Source organism: Cajanus cajan, chromosome 5 (genome assembly GCF_000230855.2).
Source record: "Cajanus cajan strain Asha chromosome 5, NIPB_CcT2T_4, whole genome shotgun sequence".
NCBI lineage: Eukaryota > Viridiplantae > Streptophyta > Magnoliopsida > Fabales > Fabaceae > Cajanus > Cajanus cajan.
This window is the reverse complement of record NC_138521.1, coordinates 49,187,273-49,207,768: the sequence shown is the minus strand read 5'-3', so window position 1 is coordinate 49,207,768 and position 20,496 is coordinate 49,187,273. Positions and strand designations below refer to the sequence as shown.

At 38.8% G+C, this 20,496-nt stretch overlaps 2 protein-coding genes across 2 annotated transcripts; both read right to left on the bottom strand.

The window, feature by feature from the left end:
* Positions 1-101: 101 nt before the first annotated feature.
* On the bottom strand, positions 102-5,138 carry LOC145958043 (uncharacterized). Its single transcript, XM_083074497.1, has one exon. The coding sequence runs from the start codon at positions 5,136-5,138 to the stop codon at positions 102-104; it is 5,037 nt and encodes a 1,678-aa protein (XP_082930623.1).
* Positions 5,139-5,178: 40 nt separating this feature from the next.
* LOC145958042 (uncharacterized) lies at positions 5,179-17,674 on the bottom strand. The gene is made up of 2 exons (XM_083074496.1): positions 17,291-17,674; positions 5,179-5,307 (listed from the first exon to the last, which is right to left on the bottom strand). Exons 1-2 carry the CDS (start codon positions 17,672-17,674, stop codon positions 5,179-5,181), a joined length of 513 nt encoding a protein of 170 aa, XP_082930622.1.
* Between the last annotated feature and the right edge of the window lie 2,822 nt (positions 17,675-20,496).

The window sequence follows — 20,496 nt, the reverse complement described above, 5'->3', positions numbered from 1 at the left end:
TTGAGTTGAATCTCCTAGCCATTCGCTGCTTGCACGCCTCGGCCATAATCCGAGCGCCTCGGCCATAATCCGAGCTTGAGTTCGAATTTCGTCCACCATGTCTATTTCGGCTCGGAGGGATGCCTCATTGGTCTGTTCATTAAGTGTTGTCGGCGAAACGATGGCTCCCCGACTTCAACGGGAATCATGGCATCGGTGCCATACGTTAACCGAAAAGGAGTTTCTTTTGTGGTTGATTGAGGTGTGCACCGATAGGCCCATAGGACTTCTACCAACTCTTCGGCCCAAGCTCCTTTGGCATCCCCCAATCTCTTCTTCAACTCCGTAAGGATCACCTTATTGGCCGCTTCGGCTTGACCATTTGCTTGTGGGTGCTCAACTGATGTGAAGCGGTGTTTAATGCCGAGGTCTTGGATGAATCGGTTCAGCTTCTGATCGGTGAATTGGAGACCATTATCGGTTATAAGGGCGTAAGGGATGCCGAAACGAGTGATAATGTTTTTCCACAGAAACTTCTGAACGTTGGCTGCTGTGATATTGGCCAATGGTTCGGCCTCGACCCATTTCGTGAAGTAGTCAATAGCGACCAACAAAAATTTGCACTGACCCTTGGCCAGCGGGAATGGTCCTAGGATATCCAGTCCCCACATTGCAAACGGCCAAGGCGAGTTGATGGTGTGCAGTTCTTCGGCCGAAGCGTGAATAAGATTGCCATGTTTTTGGCATGAAAGACATCGCTTGACGAATTGCATGCAATCACTCTTTAGAGTTGGCCAGTAAAAGCCTGCTCTAAGTATCTTCATAGCCAACGTCCTGCCTCCCGAGTGAGATCCACATATGCCCTCGTGAACTTCTCTCATAACGTAGTCTGCTTGTGCGGACTCTAAGCATTTCAAAAGGGGTACCGAGAACCCTCTGCGATACAACTGTCCTCCTACGACCGAATACCTGGCTGCTTGTGTTCGAAGTTTTTTGGCGGTCGAAGGGTCAGATGGCTCTCTACCATGTACTAGGTATTCCATTATTTCGGTGATCCAAGTTCGGGTCGGCTCTGTGGTTGCCAAGCATTCCACCAGTGCTATGCTTGGAGTGGCGAGATCGAGGTGGAGGGTAGTTCTCAACTGCCCAGCTTTTCGGCTGCTGCTGGCCAGCCGAGCTAGCTGATCGGCTCTCTCATTGTGCTCCCTTGGCGTATGCTTTACCAGCACCTCGTCTAAGGTGTCCCGTATCTGCCGAAACAAGTGGTAATATTTCAGCAGGTTTGGGTCCTTCACCTGAAAATTGTCATTTACCTGTTCCGATACCACCTTCGAATCTGTCCAGCACAATAGTCTCCGAGCGCCAATTTCCTGTGCAAGCCTTAATCCTGCCAGCAATGCCTCATACTCGGCCTGATTGTTAGAGGCTTTGAACGCAAACCGTAAGGACTGCTCAAGCACTAGTCCCGTTGGTGCTTGCAAGATTATTCCCGCCCCACTGCCTTGGCTGTTTGACGAGCCATCGACATGTATCGTCCACAAGTCATTAACGAAATGGCCTTGTGGCTGCAACTCATTGACGAAATCTGCAAGGTTTTGCGACTTTATCGGTCCTCGAGGCTCAAATGATAAGTCAAACTCCGAGAGCTCTATGGACCATGCCATCATTCGCCCTGCTAATTCAGGTTTGCGCAAAACCTTGGCGATGGGGCAATCGGTTCGAACTGTGATGCGGTGGCTCTGGAAATACTGTCGAAGGCGCCGTGCCGTGTGTACCAACCCAAGGGCTACCTTCTCAAGAAGTTGATACCTAGTTTTGGAGTCTTGGAGCATCCTGCTGATGAAATACACAGGCTGTTGTACTTCCTTTTCTTGTACTAAAACGGCGCTGATCGCTTCGTCCGATACGCACAAATATACGACCAAGCTTGCCTGGGGATCGGGCTTTGAGAGGATTGGGGGAGAGCCGAGGCGCTGTTTTAACGTTTGAAACGCCGTTTCACAATCGGGTGACCATTCGAACTTCTTCACCTTTTTTAAGAGCCTAATGATAGGCTTTGCCGTTTCAGCAAGGCAGGGCAAGAATCTTGATAAGGACGTGAGCCGCCCAGCTAACCGTTGGACTTCTTTCAAACTCTGGGGGCTCCTCATGCCGACAACTGCTTGGCATTTGTCCGGATTGGCTTCTATGCCCCTGGCAGATAACATGAATCCGAGAAATTTTCCTCCAGAGACGCCGAATACACACTTTTCTGGGTTCAATCGCATATTGTGTTTCCGAAGTTGTTGGAATATTTCTGCAAGGTCAAGGAGGTGCCGATCAAGGTCTTCGGATTTGACGACCATGTCATCCACATATACTTCCATATTTTTGCCAATCTGGTTCCGAAACACCTTGTTCATTAGCCTTTGATATGTGGCTCCTGCGTTCTTCAACCCGAAAGGCATCACCCGATAGCAATAATTGGCCGAGTCGGTGATGAAAGCTGTTTTTTCCTCGTCGGCTGGGTGCATGCGTATTTGATTGTATCCGGAATACGCGTCCAGAAAGGTGAGGAATTTATGCCCTGATGCTCCATCCACTAATCGGTCAACATTCGGCAATGAATAAGTGTCTTTTGGGCATGCTTTGTTGAGATTAGTGTAGTCGGTACACATTCTCCACTTGCCGTTTGGCTTTCTTACCATGACCACGTTTGCTAGCCATGTTGTATAATGCACTTCCCGAATGAATCTGGCTTCAATCAGCTTGGCTACTTCGGTTTCAACTGCTACCTTCCTATCGGTCCCCATCTTTCGCTTTCGTTGAGCTATAGGTCGCGCATTAGCACAAACGGAGAGCCTGTGACACATGAAACGCGGGTCAATGCCGGGCATATCTGATGGCACCCACGCGAAGAGATCCTGGTTCCGAATGATTACTTCACCTAGGGCCGGACGGTCCCTTTCGGCAGTACTGGCGCCGATGTAAGTCACCTGAGATGGTGATGGGCCTACTTGCAAAGGTATCTTGGTCTCGATTGGCTCGACATGCTCCTCTTCATTGATCCTAGGATCCAGATCCCAGGTTCGGGTTTCATCAGATGCCGCAAGGTTTTCAGCCGAAGGGTTGATTGCATGAACCCTTTTGGATTCCATTTGTTTCTCTTCCATGGGGATTATCCGCAAACTGGCAAAGTAGCACTCCCGAGCTGCCTTTTGGTCTGTATGAATAGTCAGAACATTCCCCTTTGCGGATGGAAACTTCATTGCTAAGTGTGGCGTCGAGACGACAGCTCCCAACGCGTTCAATGATGGCCGACCGAGCAAAATGTTGTATGACGTGCTAGCATGCACTACTATGTACTTTACCTGGATGTCCCTGTATTCCTGTTCATCAAAACAAAAGCGGGTAAAGAGCTTAATGTATCCCTTAGTGCTTACTCTTTCTCCGGAGAAACCAACTAGGGGATCATCATATGGCACAAGTTCCTTCTCTGAAATGCCCAATTGCTTGAAGGTGTTCCAATACAGAATGTCTGCCGAACTACCTTGATCGACCAATGTCTTCTTGACTATGCAGTTACGGATCTCGACACTAATCACCATTGGGTCATCTTGAATAGGATCGATGCCCTGAAAGTCGGCGTCAGTAAATGTAATTGCTGGTAGCCTCCGAGCTGGTCGTTTGTGAACCATATTGATCGACCGAACGACGCGTAAATGTCTCTTTTGTGCTGATGAGGTCGTGCCTCCTCCCGCGAATCCACCCGCGATTGTGTTGATGACTCGCCTATGTGACTCTGTAGGGCCTTCTTTTCTTTCTCGTGACCGGCTGCGTTCACGTCGGGGTCTCTCGGCATGCTCCTGCCTATGCCGATTGCTGTGTCGGGATTGAAATGAGTGGTGCGGCCTAGATGACTCTGGCCGATTTACAAAATTACGAAGCTGTCCCTGCTTAATCAGGTCCTCTATTTTGTCCTTCAGAGCTGCGCATTCTTCTGTAGAGTGTCCTCGGTTGCGGTGATACCTGCATAACTTGGTGGTATCAGCCCGTGGAGGGGTGGATGCCCTTTTTGGAACGGCCAACACTTCAGAAGCGAGGGCTTGTTCAAGTATCGCTGCCCGACTTGCATTCAAGGGCATGTACTGCGAGTATTTTGGTCCTCGCACGGGTCGCTCCCGAAGTGTTATTTCTTTGTTGCGACCCCGATATGGTGGTTCTCCGGGCTTTTCGGTTTTATTCATGGTTTCGGCTCGGGCTTGATTCCGAAACTCAGCTAACTCCTCCATTTGCATATACTTATCTGCCCTCCTACGTAGGTCACTCATATCCAAAGGAGGTTTTTTGCAAAGGCTATTGACAAATGGCCCTGGCTTTAAAGCTGTTGTCAAGTGATGGAGAGCTACAGCCGGGTTAAGATCTCGGATTTCCAAGGCTGCCTTGTTGAACCGATCCATGAAAGCACGAAGCGTCTCCTTCTTGTCTTGTCGAAGGCTAACCAGTGACAGCGAGGTCAAGCTATGGGGACGGCTTGTCGCGAACTGAATGGTAAACTGCGACGACAAGGTGTCGAACGAATCAATTGAATTGGGAGGTAGTCGGGTGAACCAACTTAAGGCCCTACCCTTGAGAGACGTTGGGAAGATTCGGCACAAGGCTGTGTCGTCGGTTGTGCTCAAGGTTACCTGCGTAAGAAAAACATCAATATGTTCGTCAGGGTCAGTTGTGCCATCATATTTATCAATGGGTAGGGACTTCCAGTTATCAAGCAAAGGCCTCTGCATGATGGAAGATGTGAAAGGGTGTCGATGAGAGCCGATGGGGGTGACACCAGTGGGTCGACCATCCGTATGTAAGGTGGAAGGGGACTTCGCGGGTGCCGCGGTTGAGCCGTGTGGAATCGAAGTGCGGGCTTCATGAGATTGATAAGATCCTTGTGTTTGAGTAGTAGTGGGATGAGTAGGCTTCCACGAAGAATCTTGATTTTTCAACACCTCATTCTCGGCTCTTAAGGCCGAGAGCTCTCTAGCATCTTTCTCCTGCTGCTGCTTCATGGCGGCCATTTCCTTCTTAAGTAAACGGACCGTTTCAGATAGATCGGTTTCATCCACAACCTCCACGTGATCCTCCTCTTCAGTGTGATGGTCTTCTGTATTGGTTCGCCTTGTCTTCGGCATCATTCAAATCGGTAAGCTCTGCAACTGTCTTGATTCGTCTTCAAGTTACTCGTTTCGGCCCCACGGTGGGCGCCAAAATGTACCTGTCCGATGGGTACACTAGTAATCTTCTCGTATCCTGAGGGCCGAACGAGCGCTCCGATTGAATATTCCGGCGAGGGGGAGGTACCTGCAAAAGGCACTCCGACGCTCAAGTCAGGACAAAGCACAAATATCGATAGCAATTAATGAACAGTGACCTTACCTCGTGACAAGAGCTATTTATACTGACATTTATGGGCCCGGATTCCCATGGGCCTTGGGACGTGATTACCGGATTAGGTAATACGCCTCTAATCGGCTTACTGGTGTGCTTAACTCTTAATCCTTGATTATCTCCTTATTAGTGGGAACCCGGGGTTATAGATTATCTGGTGGCCGAACGCCAATCGGCTTCCTGGTTCGGACATTCGGGTGCCGATTGGGTTTCGGTTACCACGTGGCCGAATGGCCGAACCAGATAGCCGATTGGCCGAGCCAGGTGGCCGAATGGCCTTGCTAGTACAAGTTTGATTATGGCCTCTTTCATTGCAGATCCTTGTCGATTTCTTTGCATAAGAACGTGAGCCGATTTAGTGTGTCTTTGTTTTATTGTTAAAATTTTGCAAACTTACATTCAACTCAAAAAATAGAAAAAGTTGCTTTATATTTTAGTGTTTTGGAAAGGGTACTTTTACGTTAAAAAATAGATTTTTAAACACACTATTAGTTGTCTATTTTTCTGTCTAAAAAGTAAAATAAATATATATATATATATATATATATATATATATATATATATATATATATATATATATATATATGAAATGGGTATGAATATTTATGAGACTACGTGAACGATAGTGTTTTATTCCTTTACCACTCACAACTCTCGAATAGATGTTGTTTTCATTTAGAATATCTAACCAAACTATTTAAGGAGACCAATTTGAATTGAAAATTTGCCCGCTTTAGAACAATTTATAATTCTTTTTAGTATTGCGGGGAAAGGAAAGATTTGACAAAGTATGATGGCTTTATGGAGTAACATAGGTGGCAAACAGATGTTATGTGTACATTGCCGAGATGCTTAGGCAGTTGGTTCAGTTCTTTATGGTGTGTTTGGATGAGGAATTTATATAGGATAATTCATTTATTTGAAGAATTTCAAATTCCTTGAGGTGAAATGCTTTGTTTGGATGAGGAATTTACCAAAGAATTTGAAATCCAAGCATTTGTGAATTTCCTTAAAATAGTAGAATTTCAAATTCTCCCAAAAATGGGAGAATTTGAAATTTCTCATATTTGTTTTTCTTATTTCACTTATATATTTTATCTTATCTCTTTATTATTTTAATTATTGGATATTCAAAAATATTTTTAAAATTATTAAATATTATCTTATATTAATTTTTAAAATTATTAAATATTATCTAATATTATTTTTTTAAATTATTAAATATTTAAAAATGAATTAATATTTATTTTTATAAAATTTAATTTAAAAATCTCAACATATAAATATATTTTTAAAATCAATTTTATTATGATGGAATAAAATTATCATATTCAACCTAACAATTTAAAATTTAAGAAATTTGAATTGACTCATCCAAACAAAATATTTTAAAACATATTTTATAATAAAAATTCTAAATAAAACATAAACATAAATCTTTCAATTTTTTCTATTTTGATTTTTTTAAGTTAACGTATACAATCTTACAATATTTATTATTTTGATTTTTTTAATCAACGTATACAATAAACAGAAAGTACAAAAGATAAACACACACGCGCGCACACACACGCACGCACGCACACACACACACACACACACACATATATATATATATATATATATATATATATATATATATATATATATTAAACTTTTTTAAAAATTTGATTCGTTATTAAGGAGTATTCTTTATCACATATGAGAACTAATCTCATTCAAAGTTTGACAAATATCAAATAAATGAACACCTTCTCCAAATTTATAATTTATACAAACGATAATTTAAATATATATATATATATATATATATATATATAACATAAATATTTAAAAAAATAATAATAAAAATTTGATCATGCAATTTAATTAGTGACTCACTAGTTCAACCTCTAATCTACTGTCACCTAACTAAATATTTTGACCAATTTAATAAACGATCCAATTTTTTAAAAATTGATATAAATTATACACTAATAATATAAATACACTCATACATAGCCATATTGAATTCAAACTAATTAATCTAGCTAGTTCACATGCCAATACATTTTTGGGTTAGACCCGGCCAACCTAATTTAATGGTGGACTAGAATTTTTATGTATTTATTTATTTTATTATTAATAATAATAATAATATTATTATTATTATTATTATTATTTTACATAAACTTTGTTAATTTATCTTAATATTTGGTGGATTGTAGGTGATATGGGTTACAAATTTCTTAAAATACAAAAAATTAAGGGTTAAATATGTTTTTAATCCCTCAAATTTAAAGTGAATTTATTTTTAGTCCTTCAAATTTAAAAATGGTATTTTTAGTCGTTGTAATTCAAAAAATATTGTTTTAGTCCTTATATTTAAATTTTGTTAGGAAATCTATAACACTGTTTTTGTCTCTTACCCATCCCAAAGTTAACGGGTTATGACCGGACAAAAGGTTTAGGTTTCTAGTTTTACAAATCCAAGAGACTCATAGAGCTATTTTGAGAGAAGGCCAATTTTCCCTTTCTTTTTATTTCATTCGAAGTTGAGTATGGAGCTTAGAAGCTTGGAGTTGTTCTTTCTTCTTCCTTTTTCTCTTCTCCTCTTGGGATTAACTCAGAAATGGGTTAGCCAAAGTAGTGGAGAAGTTTGAGTTGTTGTGTTGCGGCTTAGCTTTAGGATCGTACGGAGTGTGCAAAACTTCTTCTTCTCTTTCCTTTTTGGAAGATTTTGGTTCTCTAAAGAGGTAAGGAAAACTAGAACTCGAATAATTTCTATATTTTGAATTGCAAGTGGTTGGATCATCATCAAAGATGTGATTCATGGCTGAGTTAGTTGAGTTAAGTAGATTGCATGTCATTTGGGGTTATGGGTGTTCTTGAATGAGTTTCTTGAATGAGTTGGATAAAAATGGGTGATCTTGGTGTTTTGATGGATGCATGTGATGTTTTATAAAATTTATGAGTTACATGTATGAATCTAGTAGTGAAATTGAGTTGTAGATGGTGTTTATGGAGAAAAATTGTTGAGAATAGGTGAGAAACAAAGGAAGAAAAATGAAAATGCAGAAAAAATTTGCACCCAACACTACAATCACAATTGAGCGTTGCAGCCATGGGAAAAATTGGGATGGCCAAGATCCAACACTACAACCATAATTGAGCACTACAGCCATAGGGAAAATTAGATTGGTAGAGATCCAACGTTGTAGCCGCAGTTGAGCGTTATAGCTATTGGGAGAAACTGGACTGGTAGAAATTCAAAGTTGAAATGCTGAATTGAGCACTACAGCAGTGGGGATAAATGACCTAATTTAGTCTTAAGGTCTGCATGAAAGTTGTAGACTTGGATGTTATATTTCCAATGGCTTTGAAATCACCTAAAAAGGAGGTCTATAACTTCAGTTATGACTTTTTAAGTGAGAAATGGTCAAGCTATCAACAATTAGACAAATTATTGCAGTTTTTACAATTTTCAACATACTAAATGATGGAATTAGAACCTGAGTTCTTCACGAAATTTGTAGAAAATCTTTTTATCTTCCATATGAGATAAATATGTGTTTTATTGGATTAGTGAAACTCCAATTATGTTGTGTTATGTGGAAGTTGTCATTATATGCTAATTGTTAATTTCATGTTGAAAATGATATGTGTTAATTCCTTTATAGCATATGGTAATATATGATGTCCTAAGTTATTATATGATGAATTTTTATATGGATGATGATGTATGAGTATGTGTAAAGTTGTTTAAGTTGTGATTGAAGTTGTTATGTTAAGATTACTATACATGTTGTAAGTTGTATGAGTTGTTGAAAGATTATTAAGTTGTAAAGTTGTAAGTCATCCTAGTTGCTTAAGTTGATTTATGATGATGTTTTCTCAAGATGTAAATATTGTAAATATGTATGATGTTTACATTGTTAAAGTTGACATGATGTGAAGTTGAAAGCTAAATATTGCATGTTAAAGTTATTAAGTTGAATGCTGAAAGATGAATAAGTTATTAGGTTGATAAGCTATAGATATTTGAATTATATATATATATATATCTTATCTATAATGCATAGAAACTAGAGGATGTTAAACATGTTTTTGAACTTTAATATCTCATTGTGTGGATATACATTATGTTGAACCCTTTAGTAAGTAAGTTGGTTTCTAAATGGGTATGTTATTTTTAGTTGTTTCCTCTAGGTTCTATATGATATCCATATGTGGGCAAGGTCAAGGCGTACACATATAAAGTGACCATAGTATAGGGGCAAGGTCAAGTTATACTGATTACAAGTGACCAATTGAGTAAAGTTACATGTAATATAAAGCATTAAAGTTGTGGATATGTGGTTGAGATACATGTTTAAGTTGAGATACATAGATGCTAGAGGTGAATTAAGTTGTTTTAAAGTTGCTTCCCTCTAGGGTCTATGTGGTTTTGGTATGGAAGTAGTCAAATCATATCTTAGTTGAATGACTAATCGAGTATACGAAGTCGGGTTTAAAATCCTTAATCTACTATCGGAAGGTTGTGGTATTTGGAAGGTAGTTAGTGGACTAATCTCATAGGTGACTTAGTTAAGCTAGCTAATGTCGTAGTAAACCCATACCCAAACTGTTCTACCTTTAACATAATATCATACTTCCTTATTTTAGTGGCAAAGCCTGCAGAATCAAACTAAGTTGTTTATACTTGGCTCTCTTTTGAGACCTAATGTTATACTATACCCGACCTGATTGAGATAAGTCTAACATTGTGATTTAGTAGGGACAAATCACTTAAACTTCTCACCTCAGTTATAGGAGATCTTTATAGTTGATATGCGTGATGACGCATTAGTTGTATTTATATGTATAGATTATTTTCTATTGAAGGTGTTGAGATGGATGATAGTCGAATGTGTGTTTATGTTGTTCTATGTTGTTTATGATGTATTAATGATATAATTGTACATGTTGTCTAGTAATATATAAATATGTGCATACTGAAAATGGTTGAGTTGAAGGTGTAAAGATGCAAAAGCTATTATCTGATGAAAGTTGTGAGTGTGATGTTGTCTAACGACTATGTATTGTATTGTATCTACAGTGAAGTTGCCTAGTTGTACACATTGTTTGAGTGCCTTAAGTTGTATGATGAGGCCTGATATGATGAAATGAATGATTTATTTGGAGTTGTTTATGTTGCATGTTGTTATATGACATTGATTTTGTATCACTAGCTTACCATGTGTTTTTCCTCGTGGTTTAGGACTGCTATGATCATACCTGGTATGAGAGCAAAACATGATTAACAATTTGAGTGGTGTTATTCAGTGGTGAGTCATGTCGAAGCTGGCTCTCTCCTTAAGGTAACTAGGTATTGTATAGACGCTTGACCAACGATTAGGTTTATCTTGTATATAGTAGTTATTTGTTTTGTATTAAGTATGTATATATGTTCAAAAATAACCCTTTTATTTCTTATATATATGACTGCTTGCATGAGATTTACCTACTTGTTGCATTATATCCTAGCCTAATGTTTGACACTAATATTTTTGCTTAGTTGTTATTGAATTGTAGTAAGTGTAGTGACTAAGAGGGTCGTTACAAAATTTCTTAAATATTGTCGCAGAAAATTTATTTATTAGTGTTTTTGTTAGTGAAAATATCATATTAAACCTAATTAATACTTCATAATTGTCTTAATCTGCCACTTTTAAATGTTATTGGTGACCCTAGAGACTAAAACAAGATTTTTGAAAATTATAGAAATTAGAAACAAAAATTTTAAATTTGAGAGATCAAAAATAAATTTATCTTAAATTTGAAAGATTAAAAACTTATTTAAGAAAAAAATTAAATATAATAAAAATATAACTTTTATATAATAATTTGATAAATTTCTTTAATCATTATAAATATAAAATAAAAATATAGAATTAATTTATATTTTATATTATCTTATAATTTTAAGAACCGTATCAAATATAATACGTTGTCATTTGTACTATAAAATAATAAAAGATAATATCAAAAGCATATAGAAATAAAATAGAATGCATGAATTGTACGAATAAACATGTACTCGAAATTAAATAAAAAAACCTCAACAATCATTAACAAATACATGTAGAATTAGATTTTAAAAATTATGAAAAGTAAATCATAAAAAAAAAAAACAATTGGGCCAATGAGTTGACCCAAGCCATCATGGATTAGCTTGACATGGACCAATAAAAATTTGGATTGGGCTAGGTGAATCCAAAATGAGCGTGGTGTTGAATTTCACTTGTGTTATATACACCTCTATTTATTAATAATATACAATTTTTATTTTATTTTTTATTATTTATTTTTTAAATACCCTTGAATTTTATTTTTAACTTATATTTTTCGGAATCACTCTTCACAAACTCTCATCCGTCCAACACTCGATCTCCTTTTTTCCAACACCCACCTCCTTTCACTGTATGCACCCTCTTCTTTCTTCTTCTGCCTTTATTTCTATTTTGTCGTCGACGAAGTTGTTCCGTAAAGAACTTTCAATTTCTGGAATATATTTCAGGAAGTAATTTCTGAAAATTTGTTTTATTCATGCTTGAAAAAAAAATATTTCTGGAATAGTATATATACTAGGTCTGTTTGTTTAAATTGTTTTTCCCTGAAATATTTTTTTAATAAAATAAATTATATTTTTTTTAATATGTTTGTCCAAGCTTTTTTATTTTAAAAAATAATTAATTTTGTATTTTTTTAAGAAACAACTCTTATCTACTTCTTAAAGAATATTTTTCTTAGAAGAGAAATAATTATTTTTAAGTTTATACAAAAGATCCATTGTTTTGAAAAATATATTCTGAAATTGTTTAAAAACATACATCCATAAGAGTATAATAGTATATATACATAACATAAAAGTACCTCCACAAAATGTTTTTCAAAAGTATATTTTAAATTTTGATGTATTTTAAGTTGTTTACTTTCGTTTGAAATTATTAGATTGAATTATTGTAGCTTTGTGACGAGACTTTAACTTACTTGAAAGATTGATGTACTTTAAATTATTGATTATCTTGCATTTTTATTATTTTAACAAAATTAACCTTAAATACAAGTTCAAAATTAACATTAATTTTTTATTTTTTAATATTTCAATGACTTTAAATATAAACTAAAAATTATTTATAATATAATTTTTTTAATTTCTTACAAAATTTATAAATATCCATGGATATCCACGGATATCCGTGGGTATTCAAGAAATTCATGGATACCCGCTTAATGGATACCCGCGCGAATATGTGTAACGACCCGGCTGGTCACTACACACTACCCAACATCACGGCAAACACATAGATAAGAGCAAGTATATAAATATATACATAGGGTCCAATCTGAGCTAAACATCAAAGTATAGATACAGCCCAAAGTAACCAAAATAACGACCCAAAACATCAAAACAGCAAACAAAATAAAACTCCTCTATCTGCCAGCTGCAGACCTGCCACTATCACCAACCTAACCCTGCTCTGCTCCCATACAACGTATGATCATCGCAGTCCAAACACATGGAAACAACAAAGGGTAAGCTAGTGAAAAGAATCAGCATATAAAGCATATATAAGCAATATGAACAACTACAGCTATCAGCACATCATCGGCATAAATCTCATCAACTATACATCATAAATAGCAATAAGCACACAATGCGTCATCACGCATATCAACTCGGAGATCTCCTACAACAGCTTAGCCTTACGGCCTACAACAGCTCAGCCTTACGGCCTACAACAGTTTATATCAACATACAACACAACACAGCTTAACAGCATACAACACAACACAACTTAACAACATACAGCACAACACAGTTTAACAACATACAACACAACAATATTATAATTCAGCATCATCAATATTCATCAATAACAGCTCAGCTCAGCATAAACAACATGTATCAGCATCTTACAACATCAAACAGCATATAGATAATCATCACCTTCGCGCCCGGCGCACTCCTGGTCACGCCCGGCACAAGCGTGCTCGCGCCCGGCGTGACTCAACCAGAGAGCTCAAGGCTCAAAATGCACCCAGCGCAATTCCAATTGCGCCCAGCATAAACCCAGGCACAGACTTCAAGAAGTCTCACTCGCCTGGCGTGCCCAAACCTGCACCCGGCGCGGGGAAGGCAAAGATCGCAGAGACCTCCCCAAGGTCTTGCGCCCAGCGCCCCTAAGGCAGAGACTCCTAAGGAGTCCCCACGCCCAGCGCGACAATGGTCGCGCCCGGCGCAGCACCAGAGTACCCAAAACCTGTTACATACTGTCATCGCACCCGGTGCAGTCCATGTCACGCCCTGCGTGGGCCATCCAGAGGCTCCCATCCTCAAGCTTGCCCGACGCACATACCTTTGCGCCCGGCGGGCTTGCTTGAATGGAGTCCTCTGATGGTCACGCGCTCGGCGCGACAAACTGTGCCCGGCGTGATACCCAGCAGCAACTTCACCAAGTTTGAAAGTTTGCTCAAAACTTGCAAAAATCAACAGAAACTCCACATGCAACCCATCCAAGGTACCACATTTTCATCAAACGTCTCAAAAATACAATCTTTTTCAACATGCATCCACTAAAAATCAAAAACCCAAATTTCACCCAAAAACCCCCGACCCTAAAAACCAATTTTCATCACACACAACCATCAATCTTTAAGAAATCAGCCACACGATGAGTTTAAGAACTCATCTCCAACAGAATTGGCTAAGAAAACTAGCTTCCCTTACCTCGGTGCAAGAATCCGAGCTTCCGGGAAGAAGAAAATGGAGAAGAAGACGAAGAAGAGCTCGAATGAATGAGGAAGGAGAAGAGAGAAATTCGCACACCAGCTAGCAACCCAAATTACTCAGCACCACCACCTTGTAACAACCAAAAGAAAGATCCAAGGGAGAATAGTGAATAATGAGAGTGAGTGAGAAAAGAGAGTCGGGGAGAGAAAAGGAAAAGGAAAAAGGGGGTCTCACAACCTCCCCAACAACAAGAGTTTTCGTCCCCGAAAATAGACTTACTTGGGAATAGAAACGGATACCGCTCCCTGCACTGCTGCTCCACCTCCAAGTAGCCTCACCAGTAGCTGCATCCCACAACACCTTCACCAGAGCAATGGACTTGCCCCTCAACTCCTTCAGCTTATGATCAACCACAGCTACTAGCAACTTCTCAAATGTCAGGTTCTCCTTCACCCGCACATCATCCAGCTCCACCACATGACTAGGGCCATGAACATACTTCCTCAGCTGGGATACATGAAATACATCGTGTAGGTTTGAAAGAGACGGAGGCAAAGCCAACTGATAAGCAACCGGACCCACACGCTATATTATCTGATAGGGACCAACAAACCTCGATGTCAACTTCCTTGCCTTCAGCGCTCTACCCACACCAGAAGTCAGGGTCACCTTCAGAAACACATGTTCCCCTTCAGCAAACTCCAAAGGCTTACGCCTTTTATCAGCATATGATTTCTGCCTACTCTGAGCAGCCTTCATCCTCACCTGAATCATCTTCACCTTCTCAGTAGTCTGTAGGATTAGCTCTGGTCCCACAACCACTGACTCACCATCTTGATACCAGCACAGAGGAGTCCTACATCTCCTGCCATACAAGGCTTCAAACGGCGCCATCCCAATACTAGCATGAAAGTTATTATTGTACGTGAACTCAACTAGCGGTAGGACCTCCTCCCAGCTACCCAAGTGGTCTAACACACAAGCCCTCAGCAAATCCTCCAAGGACTGGATTGTCTTCTCTGATTGACCATCCGTCTGCGGATGATAAGCAGAACTCAGCTTCAGCTTCGTGCCTAAGGCTTGATGTAGACTCTGCCAAAATCTGGAAGTGAACCTCGGATCTCTGTCTGAAATAATACTGGAAGGCACCCCGTGCAACCGTACTATTTCCCTCACATACAACTGTGTTAGCTTCTCCAAGGACCACTTGATGTTAACAGGCAAGAAATGTGCACACTTGATCAACCGATCCACAATCACCCAAATAGCATTACTATTCCTAGCCGACCTAGGCAACCCGACAATGAAGTCCATAGTGATACTATCCCACTTCCATTCCGGAATCTCCATCTGCTGCATCAACCCACTCAGCTTCTGATGCTCCACCTTTGCCTTCTAACAGGTCAGACAGGCTGCCACATATTCATCTATCTCCCTCTTCATACCAGACCACCAGAAAGTCTTCTCGAGGTCTTGGTACATCTTAGTCATACCAGGATGTATGCTAAATCTACTCTTGTGGCCTTCCTCCAACACAACTCTCTTCAGCTCAGCATCTTGAGGTAGGCAAATTTTGCCCTTGAACCTCAAGATTCCGTCTCTGCCCAGCTCAAAACCAACAGCCTTCTCGGTACCCAGCAAACCAAGAAGTTTCACCAGCTCAACGTCTTGCAACTACTTGAGTCCAACCTGCCTCAAGAACTCACTAGTTATGGTAATCATCCCACAACTAATGTGATCCTGAGCTAACTCCACACAGAGATTCAAATCTCTGAACACCTCTACCAGCTCCAGCTCCTTCACCATCATACTAGACATGTGGATGGATTTCTTACTCAGCGCATCCGCCACAACATTGGCCTTACCAGGATGATACATCAACTGGAAGTCATAATCCTTCAGAAACTCCATCCACCGCCTCTGCCTCATGTTCAGCTCCTTCTGATCAAACAGGTACTTTAGACTCTTGTGATCACTGAAGATGCTGAACCGAGCACCATACAAATAATGTCTCCATATCTTCAAGGCAAAAACAACAGCTGCCAACTCCAAGTCATGAGTGGGATAATTCCTCTCATGGTTTTTCAGTTGCCTTGAAGCATATGCCACCACTTTCCTGTTTTGCATCAGCACACACCCAAGACCCTGGTGAGAAGCATCGCAGTACACATCAAAGGGCTCACCAAAATCCGGCAACACCAGCACATGAGAAGTAGTCAACCTCCTCTTCAGCTCATCAAAACTCCGCTCACAGGCATCTATCCAAATGAACGGCTGCTCCTTCCTCGTCAGCTGGGTTAGAGGTGCTACTATCTTGGAGAATCCCTCAATGAACCTTCGATAGTAACCCGCCAAACCCACAAAGCTCTGAATATCAGTGACAGTTCTTGGACGCTCCCACTGCAACACCGACTCCACCTTAGCCGGATCAACAGCAATCCCCTCAACTGAGATCACATGGCCCAAGAACTTCACTTCATCCAACCAGAACTCACATTTTGAAAGTTTAGTGTATAGCTGCTTCACCTTCAAAATCTCCAGCACCATCCTCAAGTGCTCACCATGCTCCTCTGGGGTCCTTGAATAAATAAGGATGTCGTCAATGAACACCACCACAAATTTATCTAAGAATGGCCAGAAGATCCTGTTCATGTAATCCATGAACACTGCAGAGGCGTTGGTCACACCAAACGACATCACAACATATTCATAGTGACCATACCTAGTCCTGAAAGCAGTCTTCGGTATGTCACCCTCCTTCACCCTAATCTAGTGATAACCTGACCTCACGTCAATCTTCGAGAAAATGGATGTTCCTCTCAGTTGATCCATTAAGTCATCTATCCGGGGAAGTGGATATTTGTTCTTAATGGTCAACTTGTTTAACTGCCGGTAATCAACACACAGTCGACTACCTCCATCCTTCTTTTTCACCAACAACACAGGAGCACCCCACGGCGAAACACTCGGCCGCACCAACTGCTTCTCCAACAGATCCTCCAACTGACCTTTCAGCTCAACCAGCTCAGCAGGAGCCATCCTATAGGGAGCCACCGACACTGGACCCGCACCTGGAACCAAGTCAATGCTAAACTCCATCTCTCTAACAGGAGGCAACCCAAGTACCTCATCAGGGAACACCTCAGCAAAATCCCTCACCACATCTATCTCAGCAATGACCTTCTCGGTCTCCACACTCACAACAGCAAGCAAAAGACAACACTCTGCTCCATCCCTCGGCAATGATTCAGCTTGGCCAGCTGAAATTAACAACTCATCCTCCTCCTGAGAAAAGATCAATCGCCTATTGGCATAATCTATAAGAATGCGATTGGCAGATAACCAATCAATCCCTAAGATTATGTCAATATCAACCAAAGGTAAATAGATCAAGTTCACCTTGTACTTCTTCCCATTCACAACAATAGGGCAGCCAACACACAGTTCAGAAGCAACTACCGAAGTAGAAGAGGGCGTCGACACTAGCAGTCTCAACCCCAAATCACACACATGCACACCCAGCATAGCAGCACAATCATAGGAAATAAATAAAATAAGAAGCCTCAGAGTCAAACAAAAACATCACATCCTTACCAGCAGCTTTGCCCTTCCCCTTCACAAGATCAGAAGAAGTCGAAGCCTCAGCACCCGTCAAGGCGAATACCCTATACCCGCTGTAGTGGGTCTGTCACCCCTCTGGGCATCACCTCTCTACACATCACTCCTCTGAGCACTCCTCTCCGGTCTATTTCTGGTGGGGTAATTGAACGACTCATTGCCCATCTGCTGACACCTGAAACACCGGCTCACTATGTGTGGACAATCCCTGTTCAAATGGGGCCCAACACACCTGTAGCATCTAAGGGCAACACCTCCACCCTGTCTCCCTCCTCTAGCAGCATCAGCAGGTTGCCTAATGACAGGACTCCCTTGCTGTGGTTGGGGCCTATCATATGGCTTCCTCTGATTTCCTCCCTTCTTGGACCTAACTGGTCCCTCAGTAGCTCTAGTCACACGGTTACCACCTTCTAATCTCTCCACAACCTTCGCCTTCTCCACTAAAGCCGGAAACTCAGTGAAACCAGAATTGGCCGTTCTGGGTGCACTCTTAGTGTGTTAATTTTGCATCTAAAATGGGTCCAAAACGGCCCGTTCTAAAACTAGAACGGGCCGTTCTGGTTTCAGAATGGGCCGTTCTAGAAAGATAGAATATTCTATATTAATTTTATTAAAAAATATAATAATTTTGAAAAATATTTTTTTATGGTAAAAATTTTAAAATTAATTATTTTTATAAAATATAATTGTCTTATAAATAGAGCGATAACTTTTCCTTTTTCTCTTTTTGTCTGAAGAAATATTTAAGTATCATTTTATAATTTTTTGCAACTTACTTAAAGTTAGAGGAATAAAATGATAAAAATTAATAGGATAAACATAATAAAATTATTAATTTGTTTTTTTTAGTGTCCTCTAAATTTTTACACTCATTTAAAACAAAAATATTTTATATGTTAATTTGAATTAATTTAACGAAATATCATATGATTTTTAATTTTTTAAAAATTTGATCTATACATGAAAAGCTTTTTAATTTAACAATTAAATTTTTAAAAATTTGATATAGAACATTAATTATTAAGTAGAATAAATCTATCAAGACTTACTCTTGAAGTAAGTAAATTTTTTCTTCATTAAAAAAGAAGATAATTTTACCACAAAATAAAAAACAATTAAATAATAAAATAAAATATAAAAAAATATTAATGTATTTATTATATTAGATATAACAACATAATTAAAATATAATTAATAATATATATTTTATAAAATTATTAATATTTTATATATAAAAAAAAGAATGAAAAAAATTTTAGTGATTAACTTAGATCCGTCCCTGCATATAGTTGTGTGGTGAAATGTTAGTCTTGTATATCCTCTTCCTTTACTTCAGGTTTTACCTCTTCAAGAAGAGGTTGTTGTTGTTGGGGTACATCGTTAATAACTTTAAGAAAAAATATCATGTCAGTTCATCCTTTATTGTATAGTGTCAATTTGGTAGTAAGTGATTCACTCCAGTTTGACTAACAATGAAATAAAATCTGCTATCATTGTCTTTAGTGATACACTGCATTGTCCTTAATGATACACTGTATAGCACAACTGTTTAGCAATTGAAGTTATCAATTTCCATTGACAATATTACCAAATCCAGTGTTTGAAATGCTTTGTACCTTGGGTCTTTTTCCTTCCACGATTCACAACCGTGAACTATAATCATCGACCGTTTGTGTTTAGTAGTGTGGAACCAGAACGACCCGTTCTGAAACTAGAACGGTCCGTTCTGAAACCAGAATGGCCCGTTCTGGTTGCTCTTTTAGTGTATTAATTTTGCACCTGGAACAGGCCGTTCCGGATGCAAAATTAACACACCAAGAGTGCATCTGGAACGGCCCGTTCTGGTTTCAGAACGGGCCGTTCTGGTTCCAGGTATTTTCAAAAAAGTTGGCATCCACCTATGCATCTACGTGGCATCCACGTGGCTAATAGTTAACTCCGTTTAAATAATTTGGATGGAAGTCCGACATTGCAACCAATTAATTTATTAGGGACCAAATTGAGACTAAAAATAAAAATGAGACTAAATTGAAACAAACAATTATTATAAAGGACTAAAAAACTATTTTAGCCAAATAAATTTGGAACAAGGAGTGGTGAGGTGAGTCCATTAAAAAAAAAAAAAAAAACTTTTCGTCCAAGATAAAAGTCAGAGGACTGGCCATTAAAAGAGTTATTTGTTTATTACTATTTTGAGATTAAAATATAATTTTAGGCTCTCTTGCTTATTTTAATTCAGTCTCTTGAACGTAGAAGTTTTACTTTAATTTCTTAAAATGTATCTACTATAATAAATTGCTCCTACCTTCCGTATATCATGTTACTTTTGTCAGCTTAATTATGTGGCAAACTGCATGCGAAAGATATCAGGTCACTAAAAAATAAAAAGTTCCCTATACTCACTTAAATGTTTGTAAATAATCTTTGGTGAATAAAAAGTTAAGTACAGAGAGTAATTATTGATGTTAATTTTAGAATATTACATAGTTGATGTTACATAGTAGATGTTAATGAAAAAGAAAAATTTATACATTAATTAAAATTAATACTATTAATGCAATTTTTTTATGGAAACACATTTAATTAGGAGGTGAGTTCAAGAAACTATTTTTTTAATTTTTAAAAATCAAACTAAAAAACAATGCAAATTAAATAGGATACGACCAAAATTATATTTTAGCATATCCTTAATTAAGATGTCTATATATACTTGTTAGTTGAACTTTTCT

Excerpts from the sequence above, each read along its gene's own strand:
- LOC145958043 (XM_083074497.1), bottom strand. The coding sequence starts at position 5,138 with ATGCCGAAGACAAGGCGAACCAATACAGAAGACCATCACACTGAAGAG.
- LOC145958042 (XM_083074496.1), bottom strand. The coding sequence starts at position 17,674 with ATGCTGGGTGTGCATGTGTGTGATTTGGGGTTGAGACTGCTAGTGTCG. Across the intron at positions 5,308-17,290 it reads TGGTGAGGGATTTTGCTGAG|GTACCTCCCCCTCGCCGGAA; the intron begins GTGTTCCCTGAT and ends TGCCTTTTGCAG.